General features: G+C 38.5%; 2 protein-coding genes across 2 annotated transcripts; one reads left to right on the top strand and one right to left on the bottom strand.

The window, feature by feature from the left end:
* Window positions 1–6394: 6394 nt before the first annotated feature.
* On the top strand, window positions 6395–12665 carry LOC149020839 (protein LONGIFOLIA 1-like). The gene is made up of 5 exons (XM_089149050.1): window positions 6395–7816; window positions 8220–8290; window positions 8388–10514; window positions 10600–10750; window positions 11341–12665. The coding sequence occupies exons 1-5, from the start codon at window positions 7663–7665 to the stop codon at window positions 12189–12191; spliced, it is 3354 nt and encodes a 1117-aa protein (XP_089005176.1). The 5' UTR covers window positions 6395–7662; the 3' UTR covers window positions 12192–12665.
* Window positions 12666–20560: 7895 nt separating this feature from the next.
* On the bottom strand, window positions 20561–22982 carry LOC149020838 (transcription initiation factor TFIID subunit 8-like). The gene has a single exon (XM_089149049.1). It carries the CDS (start codon window positions 22396–22398, stop codon window positions 21295–21297), a length of 1104 nt encoding a protein of 367 aa, XP_089005175.1. The 5' UTR covers window positions 22399–22982; the 3' UTR covers window positions 20561–21294.
* Between the last annotated feature and the right edge of the window lie 1454 nt (window positions 22983–24436).

Below are 24436 nucleotides of genomic sequence, written 5' to 3'. Positions count from 1 at the left end.
ATAGATTGTAGATTACCTGCAGCCCCAGTATCATTACAGCAGTGGCAACAGTAAGTTGGAAGGGTTAAAGCCGACAAATGATTAGATAATTTTAAGAGAAGTGATTGCCACTTGTGGGCATCTTATATGTTTCATCATCCTTTACCCCCCACTTCCCCTGTAAAAGAAAATGCTGAATTATCCTGTCATGTAGGACATCTGTTGTTTGGACTCACGTTTGGCTTGATAGACATGTTTTTTTCCTTTTCTTTTGCTATTCATTTCTTATTTTTGATAAATTCTTCTGTTGTCCAGTTCTTGGTGTTTCTTTAATGTGGCACTGCAGCAGGTATAAAATTGAAGAACAATTGCACACAGAATTTTAATATTACGCCAGAAATCGAACGACTGAAAAGGCGCTTCAACTTTATTCCCTATTGTTGTTCTAAACAAAGTCCGCGATAGGTTATTAACTGGCAAAGTTAATTCCAGGTTTTGTATGATGGATTCATTTCCTTTGAGACCTAACTTCTGCCTTGAGAACTTACCTACCTTACTCTGTAAAAATCTTCAAGGCCTTTGATGTGGTTTTATTTTGGCACCCCCCCCCCCCCCCGGCGGTCCTTTCCAATGTCAGTGACAAGATATTGTAATCCAAAGTTGTAGATTTATGACCTTATAATGGATAGTGATTTCTGGTATGACTAGTGTTTCTTATAAGATTAATGTTTCATGATACTGTTTTTTATGGTCCTGTTTAACTATTAATACTTGTTAAATTTGAAATATTTCTTCTGCTCTCTAAGTTTCTATTGGACATATTGCCAATGTTACTGACTTGAAATGTTTCAAATGAGTTTCATTTACTTGAATTATTAGGGAAAAGAGCTGAAATTAAAGATTGCAGTTTTTTAATTGTTAGTACTGATATGCCATAAATGTTGCCCAAAGCGTTTTGGTACTCAAAAGCCTTTTCATGATAGATTGATAGTTTTTTAACTATAAATTTTTCTTTAATCTCTCAAACTTTAAAGAGTTTACATTTGTATACTTTTGCTTGAATTGATTCAAAGATGTTCATAACCGGGCTAAGCTCATAGTAACACACTGTCAATTCTGAACATTTTTTTGGCTTTAGGTTCTTCTGAGTTTGAGTGCTGGTGCAGGTGGGTTTTAAAAAATACCCAACACACTGAAAACTTTTCTAAAATTTATCAAACTTTGTTCTATCAAGTCATATGACAATGAGGCTATAATGTGCTTGATTTTGGGTATGTTTAATTTTGTATTTTTCATTCAGTAATAAAGCTATAGTCAAAGTTAATCACAGTATCACAAATGGTCTACATCTGTAGAGATTTCTTCTGATTTTATCAGTGCTGGTTTTAGTGCAAGTTTGTGTGCAGCTAAATATCAAGCTCCTACCCTGCTTCATTGTGGTTACAGAACTAAAGTTTTTAGAATATTGCAAAATCAAATGGAAAAGAGAACATTTCCTACGGAAATTGGGGTTTTTTTGCTTCACCATCTAGTTTACCAAAAGTCCTTCCAATAGTCCATAACTCTACGATGTGATTTTGAAACAAAGTTGCTCCCTCTAAATCCTCACTGCAACCCTGTGCCTCTACTTCATGGGCACATTTATCTATCTACTGAGGCTTTTAACTTTTGTGCTGAATTGCCCATTAATTTATGGTAATGTTTCTCTGTTATAATATTTCTGAAGCTTGTTTGCATTTTGTTTTGATTTCAAACATTTTTCAGCAAGTTCTTATAGTTCTTAAACAAGAATTAGTTTGTTGCACAGAAAATGAACTATGGTAGTACTGAAGCCTAACAAATGTGCCAACCTACATCACACAAATTTGGTGCACAGGTAAGCCAATGAATGCCTCAACCACTGGTGATATTTCAGCAGAATCCCAAGTACAAGTAGCTAAAACAGGTTCGGCCAATGATATCATGGGGTCCAAGTACATGTGCTCATCCCAATCTCTTAGTAATATCATGTCTTGGTTTTCAAGGTTATGGCATATGGGGGAGAGACCTAACAATCTATATGAAGATATCTTGTGCCAGAGAACTGCCAGAGAACTAAGGCACCCAGAGTGGTCCCTCCTAAAAAGTGGGCCTATCTATTAAATCGAATTCGTTAGGTCAATTATCAAACATAAGAACATAAATGGACCAATGACAACCCACCAAACAAGCTTCACTAAGATCTATAACCTAAGGTAATGAGGTGTTGAAGGCAATTGTTTAGACCCCCTTAACCAATTCCTGCAACTACCCAGAAATAATCTAAGATTGCCGACGATAGAATCAACTTGGCATGTGTTAGGGAAGTTAGATTTAGCTGAATTCTCACCATCTGGTGCCTTCAACTTCAGCTTCATTTTGTGGTTTGCCATCTTACCCGCCTTGTTTTGGGCCTATAATCAATAGTTTGTTAGCCTTTGTTAATCACTCAGTACATCTCTCTATTAAGCTTCAATTGTAAGTTTCTAAATATGACTTTTAAAGGACATAGCTGTAAACAGAAGTTGATATTTCACTTCAAGCAGACCTTTCCCTTGTATTCACCATGTCTGAGAAAACTAAGGCAAAAAGTGGAAACCTTGAACTTCACTGCATATATGTGTTTCACTCATGGGTTTCTAAAGATAGTTTAAGGATACAAGTTGATTTTTCACTTACAGGTATCCCCTTTTCTTGTACCCCAAGCTTGGACATTTAAGACTTCAAACCCCACATTTAAAAACTATACCTTCATTGGGAAGGGTTGAAGTAGGAACCTTCCTCCACATTCAGATCAAACTTCTAATTAATATATTAATTACACACCTCTCTCTTGTTTCATGTTCACACAATCTGTTTTACTTTTAGAATCCCTTCAGATGTGAAAACTGAGATTCAAACACCCTTTGGGTTGAAATTTTTGCTTCTTTAAAAGGATCTCTTTTTCTCTCTCAGAGCACACTATAGTTGACCATGATTTATATGGAAGTAGTTATTGATCACAGAATCCAGTTTATTAGAAATTAGGATCCTAGCTAGCTATCTTGTTGACTAATAATGTATATTGATCTGGCTACATCACATGGGTTTTTGGTGGGTGAGAAAGAAGAAGATACAAAGAAAGTCATGTGCTAATCCAGGTGAGGCAATTGGGAAATGTTCCTTTTATTTTCTTTTTTCCATTTTTAAGATGGAAGAGTTAAATGTTCTTTTGGAACATGCCTTGGGATTATTGAGATAGAGTTGTTGGAATTGCTTGGCAGGGTTAGGGCATAGTCCATGTGATCCATTCAACTTTCATCTGCATGCAAGTGGTTGTACATCATATATCTTTCTTTAATCTTGCCCCATCTCTATCAAAACAATCACCATCAAATTTTTCAACCCATCAAAATAATAATTATAATTAAAAAAAAAAGTCACCATCACCTTCCTGATGGTGGAAATTGTTCACTTTCATGCATAAAGATGAATAATTTTATGTATAATTTATATAAATGCATTCATGTCTATACCATGCATGCATGTGTAGCATCTCTCATCATGTATATGAATAATACCCCTAGCTCCCAAACAAGAAGTCAAGAACTACTGTGTTCTTCATTCTCTTGGAATTTTATGTTTACTGAGACAAAATAATTTGTTTTCAGAGAGACTTTCCAGTCTCAACAACAATATAGAAACCCAATACCCAAGTACTTTAACATTCTTTGAAAATTTTACCAACTCTATTAACAAAGAGCAAATGGGTCCCGACTTCCATGTTTAATATATATTTGCTAGGACTTGCTAATTCTATTACATAAGATCACAAAACATATTTAAATCCTTCTCCAAAAGAGTTTCTGATCAGTACTATTTCATTATATAGTAAACTTGTAATTCATTCCAGTTCTAACTTTTAGTTCCAGAACAAGACTCTTTCTGAAAAGCTAGTGAATTAGCCAACTGCCTTAGCTGCAATAAAGTCTAGGGAGGTTAATATCACAGATCATGAAGATTAAAATAATAAAGTTAGTGAGATTAAAATATTTATATGGTTGATACGCTGCATTACCGATAGATTAAGCCGCGTAAAAGAATTCCATAATCTTTCTGGTTTACATTAAAAAAATTATAATGAATAAAACATGGCAAAAGAAAACAAGAAACAAAAAACAAAACCTTAGTGATCAATCAAACTATTTATTAAGAAAACATTGATGTAATGGGAAGTTGAGAGGGTGGGAAGTTGAGGGAGAAAGAGACCCACAAAGCATTAAAAGGTGACTGGTAAGAGCAAGGCAAAGGTTGACAAAGCTTAATGGTGGTGGGCAGCCATGTTCCCAAGGAATCATTTACACCATTCCAAATCTTGGATATGGTAGGGAGCTTAAAAACTGCAAATGAAGACAGCAAAGATGGAATAATAATGCTCAACCATTTAGAAACTTCTCATGCAGTGTTTTCTTTAGATGGACCCAATGGCTTCCCACTTAATTTCCTTCTCTAAGCAGCTATGCCCCATAGATATAGGAGATAGAGTGACTATTCTATCCTTTCGAACAACAAAAGGGGAATCCTTGTGTCTTGTGAACATTAACAACACAAACCCATATACGTATGTATTTTGATGTCACTATGAATATGGAGTTTTGGTAGTTGGCATGATTCAAAAAATTCATTTAAACACCCAGAGATGTATAAGTTTATAGAAATGTACATATAAATATAATTGATGTATGACAAATAAAAAGAGGGGGCTTCAATGCATGGTAAGATATTACAGAAGTTAATAATTCTCAGATGGAAGGAAATGTGTGTGGGGATTAAAAAGTAAGTTCTTTAGCTGATCAAACACAAGGTCTTTTTGGCATCTTCAAACATGTTCATACCTGAAATATGATATCTGCAGGGTTGCCATCTCTTTCCCTTGTGGTCAGATTTTGGATGGTTTGCACAGTTTGAGAAACTTGGCAGATCGGAAAAGGCTTAGCTTGTCTGAATGAGGTCTTGCATTTACTGACATTTGCTCAGTTTTCCAGGTAACGATGTGTTGGACCACATTGTTGGATTATTCAATCACCCAAAAATATGGAAAGTTGCAGACATAAACAAACAGGTATTTGTATTGGTAACCAATGCAAGAAAAAAGCCTCGTTTTCCTTCACCACTATAAACATATTTTCCATGTTAAAAACCCCTTGTTTTGCTTTTCCCATTTCACATTGAGGGAAGAAAAATACTTCTTAAACTAATTTTCCATAAGTGTGTTGGCCTTTTTTTAATATACAATTATGTGAGTAAAAATTCTTCATTTTCCTCATGGAAAAGAGTAAGAATTCAAATTATTTACATCAAAGAGGTATTAATAAGAAATTAAATATGAAAAGGAAAGCTATGCATTCATTTATAGTTTCTCAAACTCTTTTTTTGGTAGGCATTTACTCTATCCAAGCATAGTCTTTTATTAGTGTCATTTTCCCTTTAAACCTTACACCAGCCTCCATCCTCCATCAAAGCCTCCAAATTACAACTGGTGAAATTGGGCATGTAGTCAATTCCCAATTAGATAGATAGTATAGATTGATCATAATGCTGGATATAGTAAACAAAGCTTATAGATTTCGAATAGATTTCAAATATAGATATCAATGTACTTATAATTTTTCTCAATCATTATTTATTGTCAAAATTAAACAATGATGGCAGATGACTCCTTCAACTCTCTTTAAACAGGTAAAAAAAAGGTCAAAACATAAATACATTTCAGCATATTCCTTAAGGAGTGTTTATTTTCCTTCTGATAGAAACAGTATTTTTTTAGATTTTTTGGGTCTCAGCCCCTCAGGTGTGCTCTTAGATTGATAATGCACTAAAAAATATAATTAATTTTAATATATTACATTAAGTTTCATATTTGATATCTCAACTAAAAGATGATAGTGGAACCCAGACGGCTGACGCATAAACTACAGCCCATTTATATAAGCTCCATTTTGGAAAACTAAATGGTAGCTAACTTCTGCAAAATAAATAAATTAATACTTACAGGGCTCTGGGCTCGTCTATTCTTAGAGAAAGAAACAATTAAAATACTGAATAGTACTCTCGCTGTCAAGCACTCGAAGTAACAATTGACTGAGATATATATATAACAGTTGTAGTACAGTAATGATCTGGTGATGTACAGAAATTTTTATTCTGGCAGCAATTTGTTGTCGAGTTGTGTTGTAGACTTTGTAGCTCATGAGGTCAATCATGAGATTATACAATTGGGTGAAGTAGTAATTTGGACCATGAAATCAATTCAGGCTTTCCAGAGCAGAGATCCACCTCCTCCTTACGGACCTTACCTCCTTATCTTCTCTTCCCTCCCCTTCAAAGTCTCTCTCTCTCTCTCTCTCTCTCTCTCTCTCTCTCTCTCTCTCTCTCTCTCTCTGACACACAGCACATGCCCCATGTAGACAGATCCAGACCCACCTCACATTATCAACCCTCAGGCCACATGGAAGTGTGGTGAAGGGGTCATAGTAGATCTGGGTCATCTGTCCCGCACAAGCATTGCCTTCCCACTCTCTCTATATGCCAGCCTTGGAATCTCCAATGTTTCATATAAGTGTCTCCTTCTTGGATAAATCATGATAGAAATTACATTAAACAAATGCCAACTCTCACTTTCACTAGATTTTCATTTAATTCACAAACTCGTATTCAAAGAATGCATCATCTTCTTATCTGTTGTTCACCTTGATTGGCTTTCTTTAAAGAGAGCCAAATGACTGTCACAGTATCTTTTTCGTTTCTGTAACTCTGTTTGGTGTTTGCTGAGGAAACCCAGAAACTTTAGAAGCCCAAAAAACATCTCTCTTGGGTCTGCAGAAGTTCCTATGCAGTCGTCAACTCTGCATTAACAGCTTTCGTTCGGATTTTTGAGGCATATATGTTACTGTGTCATTTAGTTGGATTGCTCTGGGCATTGGGTATTGGGTATTTGGTTTTGGATACTAGGTCATTCACAGAGGGCATTGTCTCGCTTGTTTTGTGAAACCCGATAAGCGGTTTCTCGGGATGAAATTCTTCCTTTTTCGCCGATGAAATGAGGATTCCAGCTAGACATTGATTTTTTTTTTTTCTTTCTTTCCAATTCTCTGTCTCGTTTCCCTGAGGGGCACTGCCAGTGTAATCGGGTTGCAGAGCAAAGAACTTGCACAGGTAAGGATTTTAAGTAGCATTTTGGTCGGTGTTGGAGCGTTGAAAGATCTTTTGGGGTTAGTACAGAACTGTGCAAGTGATTTTTTGATGAACTGTAAAAAATATCTGTACAACGTGACATTTGATTCCTGCCGTTCGTACTTCTTCGCGTCTTTTTTTTTTGCTTTCTGGGTTTTGCAAATATTCGAGAGATGCCCTGTCACTGAGTTCCATATGTGTTGGGATTTGGGTTTCTGGGACTGAAAGGTTTGGTGTGGTTTTTGACTTCTTGTAATCATCAGAGGTTCTGCACTGAAAGTCCTATCATCTTCTAGTTCTAATTGTTTTGGAACTGAAACCCAGTGTTTGTATTCGAGGACTTTGAGTTCTTTCTGTCTGAGGGAATCATAAAGCAGCTAGCTTTGCCAAGTAGGTAATGCAGGCTTGAAAGGTCTGGGTTCTATTCTTTGTAGTTGAAGAACATAGGTGGAGATGTCTGCAAAGCTTTTACATGCCTTAACAGATGACAACCCAGACCTGAAGAAGCAAATTGGATGCATGACTGGCATCTTCCAGATCTTCGATCGCAACCATATCTACACTGGCAGGCGGATCACTGGTTCCAGTCACAGAAGGCTACCTGCAGGTATATTATCCTTCCTAAACTGGCTATTAAGTCTCTATTTTTGAATAATTTGGTTGAGTTTATTCACAAAATCTGTACTCAAGTGAACTGCTATTCTTGTTCATGCTTCAGGGAAATGTTTAATTGCCCTTAATGTATCCCAAAATTTTACCCTTGTTTATCGTCGTGATTAATTCTGCTAATGAGTTCTTGTTTGGGTTTTAGGCATCATGCATGACTTTTTCATTTCAAGGTTTTGATGAAAATCCCCCAACCCTGAGAAGCCTTTCTGTTCTAATTGTCATTGTCGCTGTGTTGCAAAATTTGCATCTTTTGATTTTTTTTTCTCTTGAATTGCATGCTCCTTCATGTAAAAGCATCAGTATCTCTAACTTCCAAGTCAAATGTTTCTGTTTCTCTACAGGTCACTTGCACCTCAATCATGCAAGTCATGGAACGGAGCCTAATGATAATGAACCTCTCCCATCAATTGTGGTAAGTAGTCAGTTTCATTTTGAATTTGCAACCTCCAACAAAGCTGTCTGTAATTTTCTCAGAGGATTCACATATATGTTGTAAATCCCAACTACAGGAAAGAAATCCAAACAAGAACGTCCAAGAGCATAGAAGAGTTTCAATGGAATCATCCAGGAACTCCTTTTCATCCTCCTCTTGCTCATCTTCAATCTCCTCTGTTGATTGTAACAAGTCATTACAACTTGAGTTCTCTTCCCGAAACATTTCGGCAGAAACACTTTCAAGGGAACGCCACCTACCTATGAACCAAGCCAATGCTTCTCCACAGACAGGGCGGCGTGATGTGATTAAGGAATCAAACTACAGAGAAGCCCCTGCTTTATCTGTCAAAACTGCAACCAGAGAAGCAGCAAGCCATACTGTCAAGCACAGAGATTCCCCTAGGCCATTGCCCCTTTCTAAGTCAGTTGATGGATCTTATGGTGTAGGAATCAATGGGAAGCCCCGGATGTCTGTTGACCTCAATGAGTCACTAAGAGTTCTTGCTAAACTTCGAGAAGCCCCTTCTTATAATAATGAAGCCAGAGAACCACCAAGGTCATCGTATGAAGCAAAAGATGGTTCTTTATTTCAAAGGGATGGCCCTCGGTTTTCCTTCGATGGACGAGACATACCCCGTCGATCTTTTGAGTCACGAGACTCCTCCAAATACGCCATGAAGCTGAGAGAGCTACCAAGGCTCTCCTTGGACAGCAGGGAAGGTTCAGTTAGGGGTTCTAACAAAAATGCAAAATCAGATTCTGTTCTGAAGGATTTACAGATGAATAGAGAAAACTCTAATGGCGGAATCACAAACTCACAGCAAGAGTCAGGTCTGTGCAAAAGACCTCCTAGTGTTGTAGCAAAGTTGATGGGCTTGGAAGCATTACCCAATCCTATCTCTGTCACTGAGCCTCAAGCAGGGCCTGTTAAAACCTCATCCAGTAGACATTTTGAGCCCTTCTCAGCATCATCAAAAGCAGTAGATGGAAGTACACAAAGTCGAGTTACTGGTTCCCCCAGGAGCTCCCTCAAAGACTCCATCTCGCCACGATTGAGATGTCCTGATTTAGTCATGAAACCCATACCAAGTTCAAGGTGTCCAATTGAACCAGCTCCCTGGAGACAGCAGGATGGTGTACGTGGTTCCCAGAGGCCGGCATTCAGGAAGTGGGATTCCCCTGCAATGCCATCAAACTCATCTCCAAGTGTTTATAGTGAGATTGAGAAAAGGCTCAAAGATCTTGAATTCAAACAATCGGATAAGGATCTCAGAGCACTTAAACAGATACTGGAAGCAATGCAGGCTAAGGGGCTCCTGGAGACTAGAAAGGTACAAGGTCAAGGAGCAAACTTTGTGTCTGAAAAAGACTATGGCCAAATCCATACAAGTTCCAACCAGAATCCAAGATTCACAAACAGGAGAAATCAACAGAATGACCACCAGCTATCTGGCTCGATAAAAGAAACTAGTTCTTCTCAAGCATTTGAATCCCCAATTGTGATAATGAAACCAGCAAAACTTGTGGGGAAATCTGCTCCGCCTGCTAAACCAGTTACTCCACTTGGATTATCTGGTCTTCGCAAGCCCCGAAATGGTAATTCTGGTGATAATAGAAAGGCTCCAGCTAGCGGGCAATCTGGGAAGGACTTGCCCCCAAGACAACCTCCTAGAGAGACTGTGAACCGAACTCTCCATTCCTCAGATAAGAAGAGTAATGGGAAGACTCTCAGATCAATGCAAGCTTTAAGCAGGTCTCAACAGTTGCCTAAAGAAACTAGTGGAAGCCCTGTGAAGAACTCAGGTTCTGTTAGTCCAAAGCTGCATCAAAGGAGGCTTGAATTGGAGAAGCAGTCAGCTCGTTCCCCTATCCCTATACCAGATCCTAGCAAAACAAGAAGGCAAATTCTTAGGCAAACAGATTCAGGTTCTCCAGGTGGAAAGCGTAGGCCCAGATCACCCAGCTTGCAACAAGGTGATGACCAATCAAGTGAAATAAGTAGCGAAACCAGAAATTTGAGTCATCTAGGAGATGAGATTTCTGTTCTATCAGACAGCAACATCAGTTCATGCTCACATGTGGATGTGGAGGTGACTAGCGTGGACAGATCTGATGACATTAACTGCAACTTGTTCCTGCGAGGCGGCCAAATTTCACCAAAAATGGCAGCTAATAAACCAATTGCTAGCACCAAGGAGAAGGTATGTGATCCTTATTTGAAGCGTTCACTTGATTATTTGAGAGGTTAGTTCATCAGATAATTTGCTTTCCTGTTCTCTTCTTCAGATATCATCAACCAGGTTGAGCAAAGATGAACCGTTGGCAGAACTTGCAACATTTGCTCCTGAACAACCTAGTCCTGTTTCTGTTTTAGATGCCTCATTTTACAGAGATGATTTGCCGTCTCCAGTGAAAAATACATTGATTGCCTTCAAAGGTGAGACTGTGCTCCTGGTAGTTTACATTACATGTAGTGTCTATCTATATAGAAGAATGGCCCTAGCTGATGATCTGTTTTACAAAATATGCATGGAGTGTCATCTATATGAGAGAATGACCACAGTTGATCTGCTTTACAAAAACTTTTTTCTGTTCATATCATAGAATTTACCAGTTAGAATATGAATTAGTGTAAGAATATATAATGTACAACTCAAGACCACTTCAATTTGTGAAATTTTTGCTATGTATTCATGAAATTGATGGCTAAAGCATCCACAAGTGTAGGATGTGTTCATAGACAGTGCGTGGTGTGCTTGAGTATCTCAGACATGTGTTTGTTTCATTGCTTTCGATGCACTTGTAGTGATGCTAATGCAGCAACCATAATAGCAACCTAAAAAAACCAAATGTTTATTATCATTTTGAGGCATGTCTGAATTGCAAATTGATAGTTTGCTCTTCCTACAAAATGTTAGTATTTAGTAGCTACACCCCGGGGGATTTGTGAATAGCTAATTTGCAGGCTTCTTTATTATCGAAATCTCATCGTTTTTTTTTTTTTTTTTTTTTTTTTCCAAATCACAGATGGAGAGTGTGCAAACTCCAATGACAATCCTGGTAGAGACGGATGGAACACAGTGGATCTTGACCACTCTTCTGACAGGAAAGGATCCAATTTTGGATCCGACATCAATCGAAAGAAACTGGAAAACATTGAGAATCTAGTTCAGAAACTTAGAAAACTGAACTCAAATCACGATGAAGCTGCAACAGATTACATTGCATCACTTTGTGAAAACTCAAACCCAGACCATCGATACATCTCTGAGATATTGCTAGCATCAGGCCTACTCCTCAGGGATCTCAGTTCTGGGTTGATGAGCATTCAACTACACTCGTCAGGGCACCCAATTAACCCTGACTTGTTTCTTGTCCTAGAGCAAACGAAGGCAAGTGCTGGGATCTTAACAGATAAGTGCAATACTGAGAAGGCTATTCGATCAAAACCCAACCAGGAGAAGCTCCACAGGAAGCTCATTTTTGATGCTGTCAACGAGATTCTTGGTCAAAAGTTGACTTCCACAAGCCCTTCGCCTGAACCATGGATCCGTACCAATAAACTGGCAGGCAGGACCTTGAATGCACAACAGCTTCTGAAGGAGCTGTGTTCTGAGTTGGATCAATTGCAGGCAAAAGACTCCGTCTGCAACATCAATGAAGAGGATGATAGTTTGAAATACATCTTACAGGAGGATGTAATGCATCGGTCAGAGAGTTGGATTGATTTCTGCAAGGAAGTTCCAAGTGTTGTGCTGGATGTTGAGAGGTGGATATTCAAAAACTTAATTGATGAAGTGGTGAGTGGTGAGGCTGAAGCAGTAGCTAGTCTGCGAACCAAGCCAAGCAGGCGATGCAAGAAACTATTTGTCAAGTGAGTTTCAACTTTCAACACAGAAGAAGAGAGTGGGGAGCAGCAAAGAAAACACTCTATGCTTGCTTCAGTTTTTTCTTTTACTTTGTATTGTATGTGGCAGAACTTGAATAATTCATGGGGTTAGAACTCCTACTCTCTTGACATCTTGTAAAATAAACAGTCCCTTTAGAGAATCTTGTACCATACTTCATTATGATTATAGATGAATACATAGAAAGTCCTTTTTCCTTCCATTTTGTTCCTTGTTTAGCTGCTAAGCTACTACCTGTACTGCCTGCTTTTTTCTTGAGTTGAACGATATTCATCAATTAAGGCAATCCAACAACTTAACCTAACTGCACTTGTAGGAAAAACTATATTCGATGGTAAGGCCAGTTAGACACTTGAACTTACTCTTTGGATCATGAAAGGCTTCCCAGTGTTCTTTCAGCACCAGGTCTTTGATTCAACGATGCTCAAGCGAAGTCGAAAATTTTGAACTCTCAACTTTGGAGTAAAGTTTGCTTCTAACTCTTAGAGCTTATAGTGCAAAAGTGAAATAACGATGGGATAATAAATAGTAAAGAAAAACAAAAACTTGGTTGAATACGATGTTGTCATGTTGTTCAAATGTATGTTCTTGCGTGGTCTAACGAGAATCCTCGAGGCATTGAAGTATCATTTCTATGAGTGTCAAACTGTCAATATCATGCTTGGAAATTGCTTTTTCTTGTGATACAGAAAAAACTGAACCCTTTGGAATTTCCTGATTACCCCCACACAGTCGTCTGGTATGAGGTCCTCTCTCATTATTAGTTCGCTAGGCAAAAGCACAACTGAAGCTGCTCTCCTCCTCTGTGGGCTCTTCTTCCTTCCTCTTCAGATTCATAAATCACAAGGCCACGTATCGAGCAGAGGAGGTGCTTGGGTTTGACCGTACGTTGGGTAAATTAACCATCTGACCAACCTACCTAATTGAAAACGACTCCTAACCATCTTGACAACCACTCTCACTGGTGTGGTTTCTGACTGGCTCTCTCTTTCTGGAGCGCATCGTCAAAGCTTATTACCCCTTACAAACGTCTCCCCCTATCCATCTCTCTTTCAACCTCCATTTCCTATGCAACAGAGGGTCGGGCCAAAAAACGGATGATCCCCCCCGGCCCCCAGTGAAGAATTCCACAAGTCACACTCAAAAGGTCAAGCCTACTACAGGAAAGCTTGGGGGTCTCCACTCTCCATCCATAAGATGATGGGCTGTTAAGTGCAAAGACAATTCCATGGCTGGTATGTATGATGGTCGATTGTGGGATCAATACTGCACACTAGGTATTTGTTGTTTCCTCATATTGCGTTGTGTTCATGATACGTGATATCTACCGCTCTATTTCATGTAAGCCAATTAATGGTAGCCCTCTTTTCAGTAACAAATCTACTGTATGATAATAAGCAATACTCTTAACTCGCCAATCTTAATAGTAACTAAAATTTCATGGGAGAAGGATGAATTTATTCATTTACTTTAGATCCACTAAATGAAAATTCACATGAATGATGAAGTCAATAAATTTAAATTTAGTGAACAGCAATACTACAAGAACCAAGAACTAGTAACATTAACTTCTATGCACTTTGCCACCAAAATAATGGGTTTAATTGTCCCTCAAATCAACAGTTGAAGTCCTTACAGGTCGCACAAGAAGATGCTCACAGTATACCAGTATCCAACGATTCACCAGTTGACGGTAAGAAACTGGGAGGATAGTAAGAGTGGCAGCTTAAACGTATTAAACAAGTTAATCCTGCCAACATGCAGGGGCATCTCATCATTGTCAATAGACTTCAACTTCTTCAAAAATATCCTACCACAGAATGGTTTTTCCAATCCTTTATCTGATATTTCAGAGATTCTGTCAAACCACCACCACCAGTGAAAGCCAGGAGCACTGAAGATCAAAAACCAACTCCAGACAGCAGACCACAACTCTTCATCTAAAATGAACATCAGGTCCAGAATGCTACCTTTTGATGCAGGCCTGGGAATGGTTTGCCATGGTGGGTTTTCACAGAAAGAGGAAGAAGAGAAAAATCACATAAGAAGAGGAAAAGGGAGGGAAGAGAGTGCTCACATTCACACACCAGCCATGCAGGCTCACACAAACATAAATTCATAATCTTCCTACCTGTCTCTACGATGGGGGATTACATATATAAAAGTTTACAAGACTTCTAACTCAATACTAATTCCCCAAATAAATGACCAACATAAACTAGGAAACTAGAAACTAAATATCCATATAACATAAAATAAACAAAGACATTATTTCCCCAAAATAATATATTTCCTAAATACAAGACAGTTGATTCCAACTGAACCCGGTTAGGTTTGGGCTTATATCACCCTTTCAAAAGACTTACCACCTTAATTTCTGGTTATTGCCACTTACTATAATTATGTATTTGAGCTGCCTTCTCAGAAACACTTCACTATCTCCTAGTTCCAAATGAATCTACTTCCCCTGTACAATTATCAGCTTACTCTTGGTTCCTACCCCCACACCACCCCCCCCCCCCCCCCCCCCAAAAAAAAAAAAAAAAAAACAAAACACCACAGGCACACAAGTTACTTCTTTAGAAATTAACTCTAAATTGCTGCAATTTCCTGCTTCCTCCCCCCACACCCCACCTCCCACAACCTTCCCTCCTCACCCCGCCCCCAACCCAAAAAGTAAAATAAGAGGAGAAAAAGTTAGCTGTTACACAAGGGTCTCTTTGTTTGCCAAGCACCCATCAACGTCCCATTCATTCTTTCAAATTCTTTCAAACCTTCAGTGCTGACCTCATCTCTTTTCATTCAACCTTCCACCAAATTCACACCATCTCCACAGAAATGGATGCTTCTCTGGCCATCAAATTTTAAAGCAATTGGAAAAGGTACATCTCAAGCCCCCAACCACCCTCCACCATGGAGAACAAAGCCAAAGAAAACATTAGAAGGTTTGACTAGGGCCTGCTCCTTCAAATCGTAAGTTATGTCAAAATTGAGACTATGTGAAAAGACTATGAACACAGTAGAATTAATTGACAAATAAAGTAGCTCCACAAATTTGGAAAACAGAGCTTATGCAATAAGATTTGTGATGAATAGATGAGGGTCGATGAAAGAATACAAAAGACTAACGAAATTTGGAATCCATGATATGAAAGAATAAAACATCATCCATCTAGAAAAAAGAAGGGAAAATTACGTGATTAGTTACTTTTGGGTTTCTCTTTACAAAAATCACCACTCAATGTTTCACTTAACATAACTAGCTAAAATTGAGTTTGTCTTTACAAAACTAACCAAAATAGTGGTTTTTCATTCCTTTGGACATTGTTACCCCTAAAATTGATTATACCAAAATGGGATGAAAATGTCCAAAGGGTATGAAAAATTAGTGACTTTTTCCTTTTGGACAAAATAGTAATTTCCACTCTTTATTTTGCTTAGTTTTAAGGGTTAAAAATGTCCAAATGGATGAAAAATCACTATTTTGGCTAGTTTTGTAAATGCAAACTTAATTTTAGCTAGTTTTGTTAAGTGAAACATTGAGTGGTTACTTTTGTAAAAGGAAACCTAAAAATAGTTAATCATGTAATTTATTAAATATTCCAAAAATTAGGGCCTGTTTTGATGGTATTTGGTTATGACATTCTGTCATGGTTGTCGATAGAGGGCAACAAAACCAAGGGACACCAAGCAAGGTGAGACCAGGTCGTCTGGACCCAAAAATGGGCATAGGCGCCTAAGCAGCCACCTAGATGCACCTAGGCTGACACTTTGATGACCATGCATTCTGTTTTAAACATTTTAGGCTCCATATGGATGTAGATGGAGGCTGTAGAGAAGAAAGAACCAGCAACAACCAATCTTGAAGTCCCATCAAGAAAGGCCATGTGGGGTTCCATTGGATCAGCAATAAATCCATTGAACCGGTTTTAACAGTGTCCTGTCGCTTATGTACCCAACTAACAGGGTTAGATTTGGGGCCATCAAGGAGTAGTTTCTATTTTAATAGTAGATACAACTTCATACAAGGTAGATTTTATTTTTAACGCAGTTTATAATTGAGATGTAACTAGAAGTAGAAAATGTATTAGGTTACCTTCTATTTTATCAGGTTTCTACTTTGCATGGGATTCCCTCCACAGCCGAGAGAGCGAGAGAAGGGGGGGAGGGGGGATAGGGAGAGAGAGGGAGGCTGAGATTTTGATTAGAGATATTGAATTAAATGAGGGGCTGTATAACATGTCTAATGAAAAGCTTGACTTTGCTTCTTGCTGTGAGAGACTGTCATGGTATAAGATCTAGTGATTGAATGGCAACGAGATGGTATGCCAATTAAACCACCCACAGCAGCTACTGATTAAAGACTGGCTTCAGCGCTGTGTAACTGCTGCTTGGTCTCCTGCAGCAGTCAACTTCAACTCCATAAATCTCCAGTTCTCACCAGAATTTTCATCACAAAGAGTGCAAGACATTCACAGGTCTGCTCCTTAAATAATACTTTCAGCCCTATCTAATGACTGGTTTCAACTGTGGGCTGAAAGTTAATATTTTTAAATTGCAAATTCTACCTTGAGCTACTTTATCACATTTTGGCTGACCTTTGGGAGTCGTATAAAGCTTAGAGTGCCTCTCACTAGTATGAACCATGTAATGTAGTACCGTATTTGATTGATCAAAACAGTGGCCAATTAGGATCTTTCACAAAGAATCAATTTCAGATTTGATGGACTTAAGATGAAACAGAATTCAGATGTGAAAAAGAGCTGAAACTAGAGTGGTATTATAAGGATAATAGCATAACAAGACAAGCTGAATAAATCTTCAAAACAGAGGCAAAACCATGATGAAGAAATTGAAAGAACAATATGAGGGTATTGAGAATAAAAATGTAACACTCGGGCTTCACACCACAAGGTGAATCGATTGGATCGAACACCAATCTACCTTGATCAAACATAAGGATTCTCCATAGGGAAGGAATGCTAACAAAGCAATTTGATTTCAATTGATGAGTTGTGTCTTCACCTCTTACGTAAGTCTTTTTATATAGCATTCTAAAGAGACATAAACATTAATGGTAACATCCAACCACTTGCTAACACCACCTGCCTATTAATAATTCAACAACTACCTAACTCTTGACAAAGGAAAACTCCTTTGACAATGAGTTCTTTTATTTTCAAAGCACAACTCCTTTTATTGACTTTTCAAGTACTAAACTTGGGCTTAGGTCTAGACCATGACTACATAGGCTAACTTTAACCCACAAAAACAGCCCTAGCCCATGAAAGTCATGGGCTGATTTGAGTGATAGCTTTAGACCTTTGATAGGCTTGACCCAATGGGCTTCTTCTTTCTTAAATATATCTTCAATTCTGCATCACCATGACTCCAGCTGAGGCTTCCATCAGCTGGTATGCTGGCTTCGCAACCAAGTTCCTAATTTGAAGATTGAGTTTGTAATATAAGTTCCAATCAGTTGCTGGTTGAGAAAACTTAAGGGTGTATTTTGTGACCAAGACCTGCCATTATACCAAATTGGGATATTCTACACTACGGTTTGAGAGTTACATATTCACTAAATTTGACACCAAGCCGCCATCTGTTTTAGACCTGCCTGCTCTAGTTACCAACCCAACCGTTGGATTGTGATCACGTTTGGGGTGTTTACATTGTTCTGTCCATATTATTGACCTAATTTAGGTCTAGCCTAAGTCTATTTCTGTTATTAGACCATCTACTTCCGTTCAATTGTTGCTCTCGTTTTTCAACTCTAACTCATCTTATGCCAATTGCATCACGCTTGACATCTAGGCACTGACAGTCAAATTAGAAAACTCTATCTGTGGTTTATGGAACCCATTTTGTGCTTGACATCATACCATAAAAGTTGTAGCTAATGCAAGCAAGTCAAAAACAAAAATAAAAAGATCATACCCATCACCCCTGTCCCCACAGAGGCTGTTTCCAGGATTTCAACCCATGATTGAACATTCAGTATGGCCAAAGCATCTGGGAAAATCATGGTTGCCCAATTCCACAATTATGGGCAGTCAAATTAGAAAGTTATGTCTGCAGTCTATAGAACCCCATCACTGATAAAAAGAAATACTAAATCATATTATTGATATAAGATGAATTTACAAGGGATTTAATCGTTATATTGGAATTGAAACAACAATAGAAAATGAGTCTGTTTAGTAGTATCCATAGGGAGGGCAAACTTGTAAATGTGGAAAGATAGGACGAAGAAATAAAAACAAGAGTGAGGCAGTTTGGAAAGAAATAGAACAATAAGGATCTCAGGGTGGTTTAAAGGAAAGTAATACCCAGAAGGAGGTCTAAGTTCTGAAAATAAAGGAGACATTTACAGAAATAATACTCAGGGAAGGTGAATAACAGGAACAATGGGTTGAAAAGAGTGCTCATTGTACTACAGGGCAGGCAACTTCAACTGAAATCTCCTGCCCGTGGAAAAACAGAGGTGGCAAGGATTTTCGACATGGAGCTCGAGTCTACCAGCGGAGAGAAGTGCAGAAATCAACTTGAGCAATGGCCGTGGTGGGAGTGATTTGGACGGATCAAGGCAGCAGCAGCAGCAGATTTGAAAAAGTTAGAATTTTCTCTATTATTGCTGTTCCCTTAGTAATTCCCGCAAAGAAGGTTTTGCCGATTAAGTATCAAAGAGAAACTGTTAGGGAAGGAGAGAGATGAATGGGGCAGGGGATGGACCCTTCTGCTCTACTACCAAGTTAAAGGAGGGAGGGCCGGTTAGGACAGGAAGGAAAGATTGGAAGAAGCAAGAGTTGCAGGTGTAGGAGGATAATGCATCAGCATGATAAACAAAAAAGAAAGAAAGAGCGGGGAATGGAGGGGTTGAAGCAAAGCGCACACACATCTTAGACTAACAGAGCTGATTCCAATCACAACTCAGTCTGAAATTTCACCTAATACAAGCTATTTAGAGAAGAAGCTCCAACCAACAAAGGAAGCTAATTTCAAAACAAACCCAAACAAGGAAACGACCTCCTAAGATTCCTAACCAATTCTAGTACTTGCAAACATATCCCACTTCCTAAAATTGACTGAATGGTACACAATATTAAATAACTTCTATATCTTACTAGATCCTAGGACACTTAAGAAGTCTTGAAAGATTCCTACCCAGCTCTAACAATTGCAAACATATCCAACTTTCTAAAAATTGACATTTAAAATACATTATCGCATATATATATATATCTTCTCATATATTGCCAGATCTAGGACCCGGTTCATCTCCACCTTGATCCCCAACTGGGGATGGGTCTGTCCAAGGTAGTGTATCTGCAGTCTGATGTGTTGCAACGATAGAGGATGTTAAGAGGGTTATGTGGCAAAACTAGGAAGGATGTAGGAACATACAGAAAAGCAATGAGGGTTGTCTGAGGTTGCATGGCCATTAATAAAGATGGAGTTGGTATGCTCCAATAGGGAGGAAAGATATCATCTTGAAAAAGAACGAAATGAAATAAAAGATTCAAGAGCATGACTAAAATAACCATAGCAGAAGTGATAAGACAAGACATATGCATAATCATGATATCAAGTATGACAATGAAAATGGCTAATTTGCAAGCAAGGATCCATGCAGCCCAAACCATTTAGTTGCTATGTTGTTGTTGAATCATATGGTGCCGTCTTAATCTCCAGGGTTAAATAGTTCGAGTTTAATAGCATATGCAACACAGTCCTAGGATTGCTAATCCCAATTTGAACCGGCAACCAGGCCATGAGAAGTGAGCCTATGCGATAAGAATTGTGATGAACAGAAATGGGGATAATTAAATAACAAAATCCTTGAAATTTTTGATCCATCAAAGCAAGTCATGGCAATTATTTCTAAATGGACAAGTTCTTGAATCCACCAAAATGAGTCAATGGAAAATTCCATTAAATTTTTAATATGACAAGCTCAGCCAAAACTCATCTTCCCAAAGCTACAAGAGTTACAACACATGAAGAGGGGAAGCCAACTGAATTTTCCTTTTCTTTTCTTTCCTTTTTTTTTTTTTTTTTGGGGGGGGGGGGGAATTTATGGGTTGCTAATTTCCTGAGGGAAACCCATGCAATAAAAGTTACTTTATCACTTCATAAAGGTTACCTTAATAGAGATGCAAGGACCAAGTCCCTTCAGGTAACTGGGTGAACACAAAGTCCTTTGCACCTCACCAAACAAAGGGTAGGCTTGCTAATCAGGCAGGTGGGGTTAGAAAAGAAGAAATGGAGATCATAAATAAGGTTTCTATTGCAACTGTTTATCCCAAAAGCTCAAGCAGTTAAAGTGACTAACCCCCCCCCCCCCCCCAGGGAAAAAAAGAAGAGCCTGGAGCTAATTGAGAACAATCATTTCTCTTACCATCTTAGTCAACACGAAAATAAGGCAGTCAAACAAATGACCAACAGAAATTACATCTGTTAATCTCTCCTCTTTTTGTTTCACAACCTAAAATGCACTTCCATAGATGATCACTGCAAGCTCCAAGCTTTCAAAAGAAGAATTTGCATTAATCAGATATCATCTACAACCAAAATAACAAATTGCAAACACACATATCCCATCCCTACCATCAACGAGAGCCTTACCCAGCAGCAATCTCCAGGTGAAAAGAAGTCTCAAAATCTAAATGAAGTTTTTCAGAAAAATAGAAGTCATCTACAGGTTCATTTATCCTCATCATTCACGTTGACATTAGCTACGTTAAAGCTGAAAAATAAATAAATAAATGCCACAAGTGGAGAAATCCATGCATCCATTCAAAATAGGATCATGGAAAAAGAAGAAAGATTTCTACCGGAAAAGAATTGATTGAACACAAGGGCCACTTTATGATGGGAACAGACATCGACTTACCTCTAATCTTGTTAAGGTAGAAGAACCAAGGGGACTCCCAACTGTCCGTTCCACCAATACCCATAGCACAACAACAATGCCCTTCGACTAAAATTACCCCACAACCCAACACTTCTTTTGATGCAGAACTCTTGAACAAGTATACAGATCCCGATTAAGCAACCTAGTCAATGAACTAATTTACAACTGAGCAAGTTCTTGTGGGTTTTCCATGGATTCCTTGAGAATTTGCTCTGCTCTCCTCTTCTTGTCATCCTTCTCATCGTCCTTCCCAAAGCATGGAACTGCTTTCCCTAGAGTTCTGTTGTGCAGGTTCAAATCAGGAGGTGCAGCTATGGATTTCTTCCCAATACCGAGCTTGAAATGCACAACAGGTCTCTTGTTAGGGAGGTCCTTTTTTTTACCATCTCCAGAATCACAAAACCCACTCTTTGCCGCTTCAATTGCAGGAGCAAAAGTATCCAGCACCGAAATTCTATTTTCTGAAACGGCTTCATTTGAAGGCTGCGGGGGAGGAACAATAGGAGACACGTCCTTCTCGCCCAACTGCAGAGGAGGAGCAAGAAATGGGTTACTCTCTGCAGCTCGTTTGAGCCTCGCCGCATCTGCAGGATCCACTGCTGGGGCTGCGGAACCATTGGAAGCCAACCGCTGCTGCAAACTTAGCAGAGACCGTTCCGCTTTCCTTCGCTGCCTTGCCTGTTCAATTTTATCTGCACGAGGATCTGTCGTCCTCTCATTCCACACAGGAGTGTGGACATAAGTGTGGGGATCCGGGAACGCAGGCAACCAAGGGGGAATGTGCTTGGGCGGTGTCTCTTGGATTTGCTCAAAAGTTGGGCAAGGTCTCCTGTCTTTGATGACGGGGAACCGAGGAATAGGTCTTGCAAAAGGAATTTCCTCCGCCGTGCTCACATACTGCATCATATCTTTAACTACACCCGAACCTGCAAGGCAACGGTTAACATCTGATGCACCGGAAAAACCTTGCAAAGCTCCCAAATCTTCAAGCCCTTGAATAATATCGAAGACATTACAGTGCGTTCTACCAGCTAAATTGGAGTAAAATTGAGCAGTCCTGCCTAAATCACGAAGGTAACGAATGGCAATGTCCGAGAGAGTTTCAAGAGCGGACTGTTGGAAGCTCTGAAAACCCAAGCTCTCTAATATCTGCGCAACAGCAATCTTGGCAATAGCCCGTCCAAACTCGTCGCCTCCAGCTGATCTCTTTCTGCCTTCGTTGTTTCTGTTCTCTCTTCCACTCTCCCCACCTCCATCGCTCATATTCAAAACTTCATATCATTTCGGGAGTAGGGCACCAAAAAAAACCATGTCCTTCTTCACTTTCTCTCCAAGAACCGCATTCTTTCAACTAACAAAACTTAGATTACAACAGCAAGAGAGCACACAACAAAGATCAAACACCTTGGATGTACAAATTCGCACACGAACAAAACCCAGACCACTATTGCATTTCAATCGCAAAACCGAAGGGAGGAGGGAAATCAAATAAAAGAACCGGGAAGAAATCAAATCTCGTACCAGAATTAACAAGGAATTTCTAGCGAATCAGCCAAGAATCTTTTACAGCTGGAGCTCAAGCGATAAAAACAGCAGAATCCTCCTCCAACTCATAAACCCTAGACCACAAATCCCATGAACTTTACCGTTGAAAAAACAAAAATTGATGGATTAGTGAGGTAATAATAAGGGTTCTTTTCAATTATCAAAACACCTAAACCCCTGTAAAACCCTAACTAACGAAGATCGAGAAGGACACAGATCAAGAGACAGAGAGCGTGAGCGAAAAGAGGTAAAATTGAAGAGAAGAGAGAGAGAGAGGCGAGCAAACGAGATGGATGGACTGGTTTATTTATAGATGGCGGACTTGCGAACTCGAAAGAGGATCTCGTCTTTCTTTTTTTCTTTTTCTTTTTTTTGTATATTCTAGATCTTTGGCGAAATATGATATAACGCGCATCCCTATCCTACAATATAATGGTACACTGTCAATCAGAACCGTTCGTCGAAAGTAGTGATATGAATGTTGATGTGATCTTGTCCAAATGAATAACGCGGAAGAGGGACACCATAGAATCCTCAATACGGTGTCAAACACAGAAAAAAACCCTCTACTTTGCTACTGTGGAGACACGTGCTTTTCTCAGAAAACATTAATGTTTGCTTTTCTTTTCTTTTCCTTTTTAATATAAGAATGCGAAGTACAGGCATTTCCTAATTTTCTTTTCTGCACTTAAGCCTTTGTAGGCTACCACAGAAAAACAAATAAAAGTTCAAAGTCTTATAAATGAACTCACAAAATACGATATTTAAGCCAATGCAGGGTTAGTAGAGTGGTAGAGATGTATGCTTTCAGTGAAGAAGTTGTAAGCTTAACTCTTACAGAAAGCTTTTCCGCTTGAGGATGTAATCAAGGAGCACGCAATCCTACATCTAGTCGCTAGATATCTGTCTGTGATACTAAGCAATCAACCCAGTACCATGAAAAAGGCATGCGACAATTGAACATACAAACTCATGAGTTTGAATCCTTCAAACACTTGTTGAATAGATTGTTACATGTTTAAAAGATCGAAGGAAGTAAGGTAAGATACTAATTTTCCTATCTGAAGTTTTTTATTCAAAATTTTTGTTTTCATAAACATTTCAACTCAAGCTAGAACTGATCTAAATATGAGTTAAACTGATCTAAATATGAGTTAAAGAGAATATGAACTAGATCAACAGTAGTTTTCTTGTGCTTTTTGTACTTTTAGAACAGATAGAATGGAACCAAAAGCATATATAAAATCCAATATGTTTCTTGTGTTTCTCTTTTTTATTTTCTAAACAAATTAGCAATCTCTTCAAATGCCACAAGGACATTCTTATCTTTTGATGTCAAAACATTTTTTTTTCTTGGATAATATTTTAATATGAAAACATAATCTCCTATTTCATAATTTTAAAAAATCAATCTATTTCACTCTTCTTCATTTTTTTATACATAAATTTCTTTTCCCTCTATAATCATAGAAGACTTCAACATCCTAAAACACTGAGAAACATGAAAGTGCATAAAAACACAAAACTATTTTTTATTTCTTATCTAAAAATAAAAAAACATAATAAAAACATTATCACACAACTCCTCATAAGTTATAATTATCTTTCAAAAGAAGCAACCCTTGAATAAAAAGGGACAACTAGAGGGTTTTACTTTCATTCTAGCTCCACATCAACAGAGAGACTTCCATGAGCATTTTAGACTTGTAACCAAATTTAAACGAGGGTTATATTCTGTGTATTCTAATTTGTTTTA

This window comes from Hakea prostrata, chromosome 3 (genome assembly GCF_041222555.1).
Source record: "Hakea prostrata isolate BN-2017 chromosome 3, UWA_Hpros_2, whole genome shotgun sequence".
Taxonomy (NCBI): Eukaryota; Viridiplantae; Streptophyta; class Magnoliopsida; order Proteales; family Proteaceae; genus Hakea; species Hakea prostrata.
The sequence above is the reverse complement of the archived record's forward strand: the minus strand, read 5'-3'. Positions and strand labels throughout refer to the sequence as shown.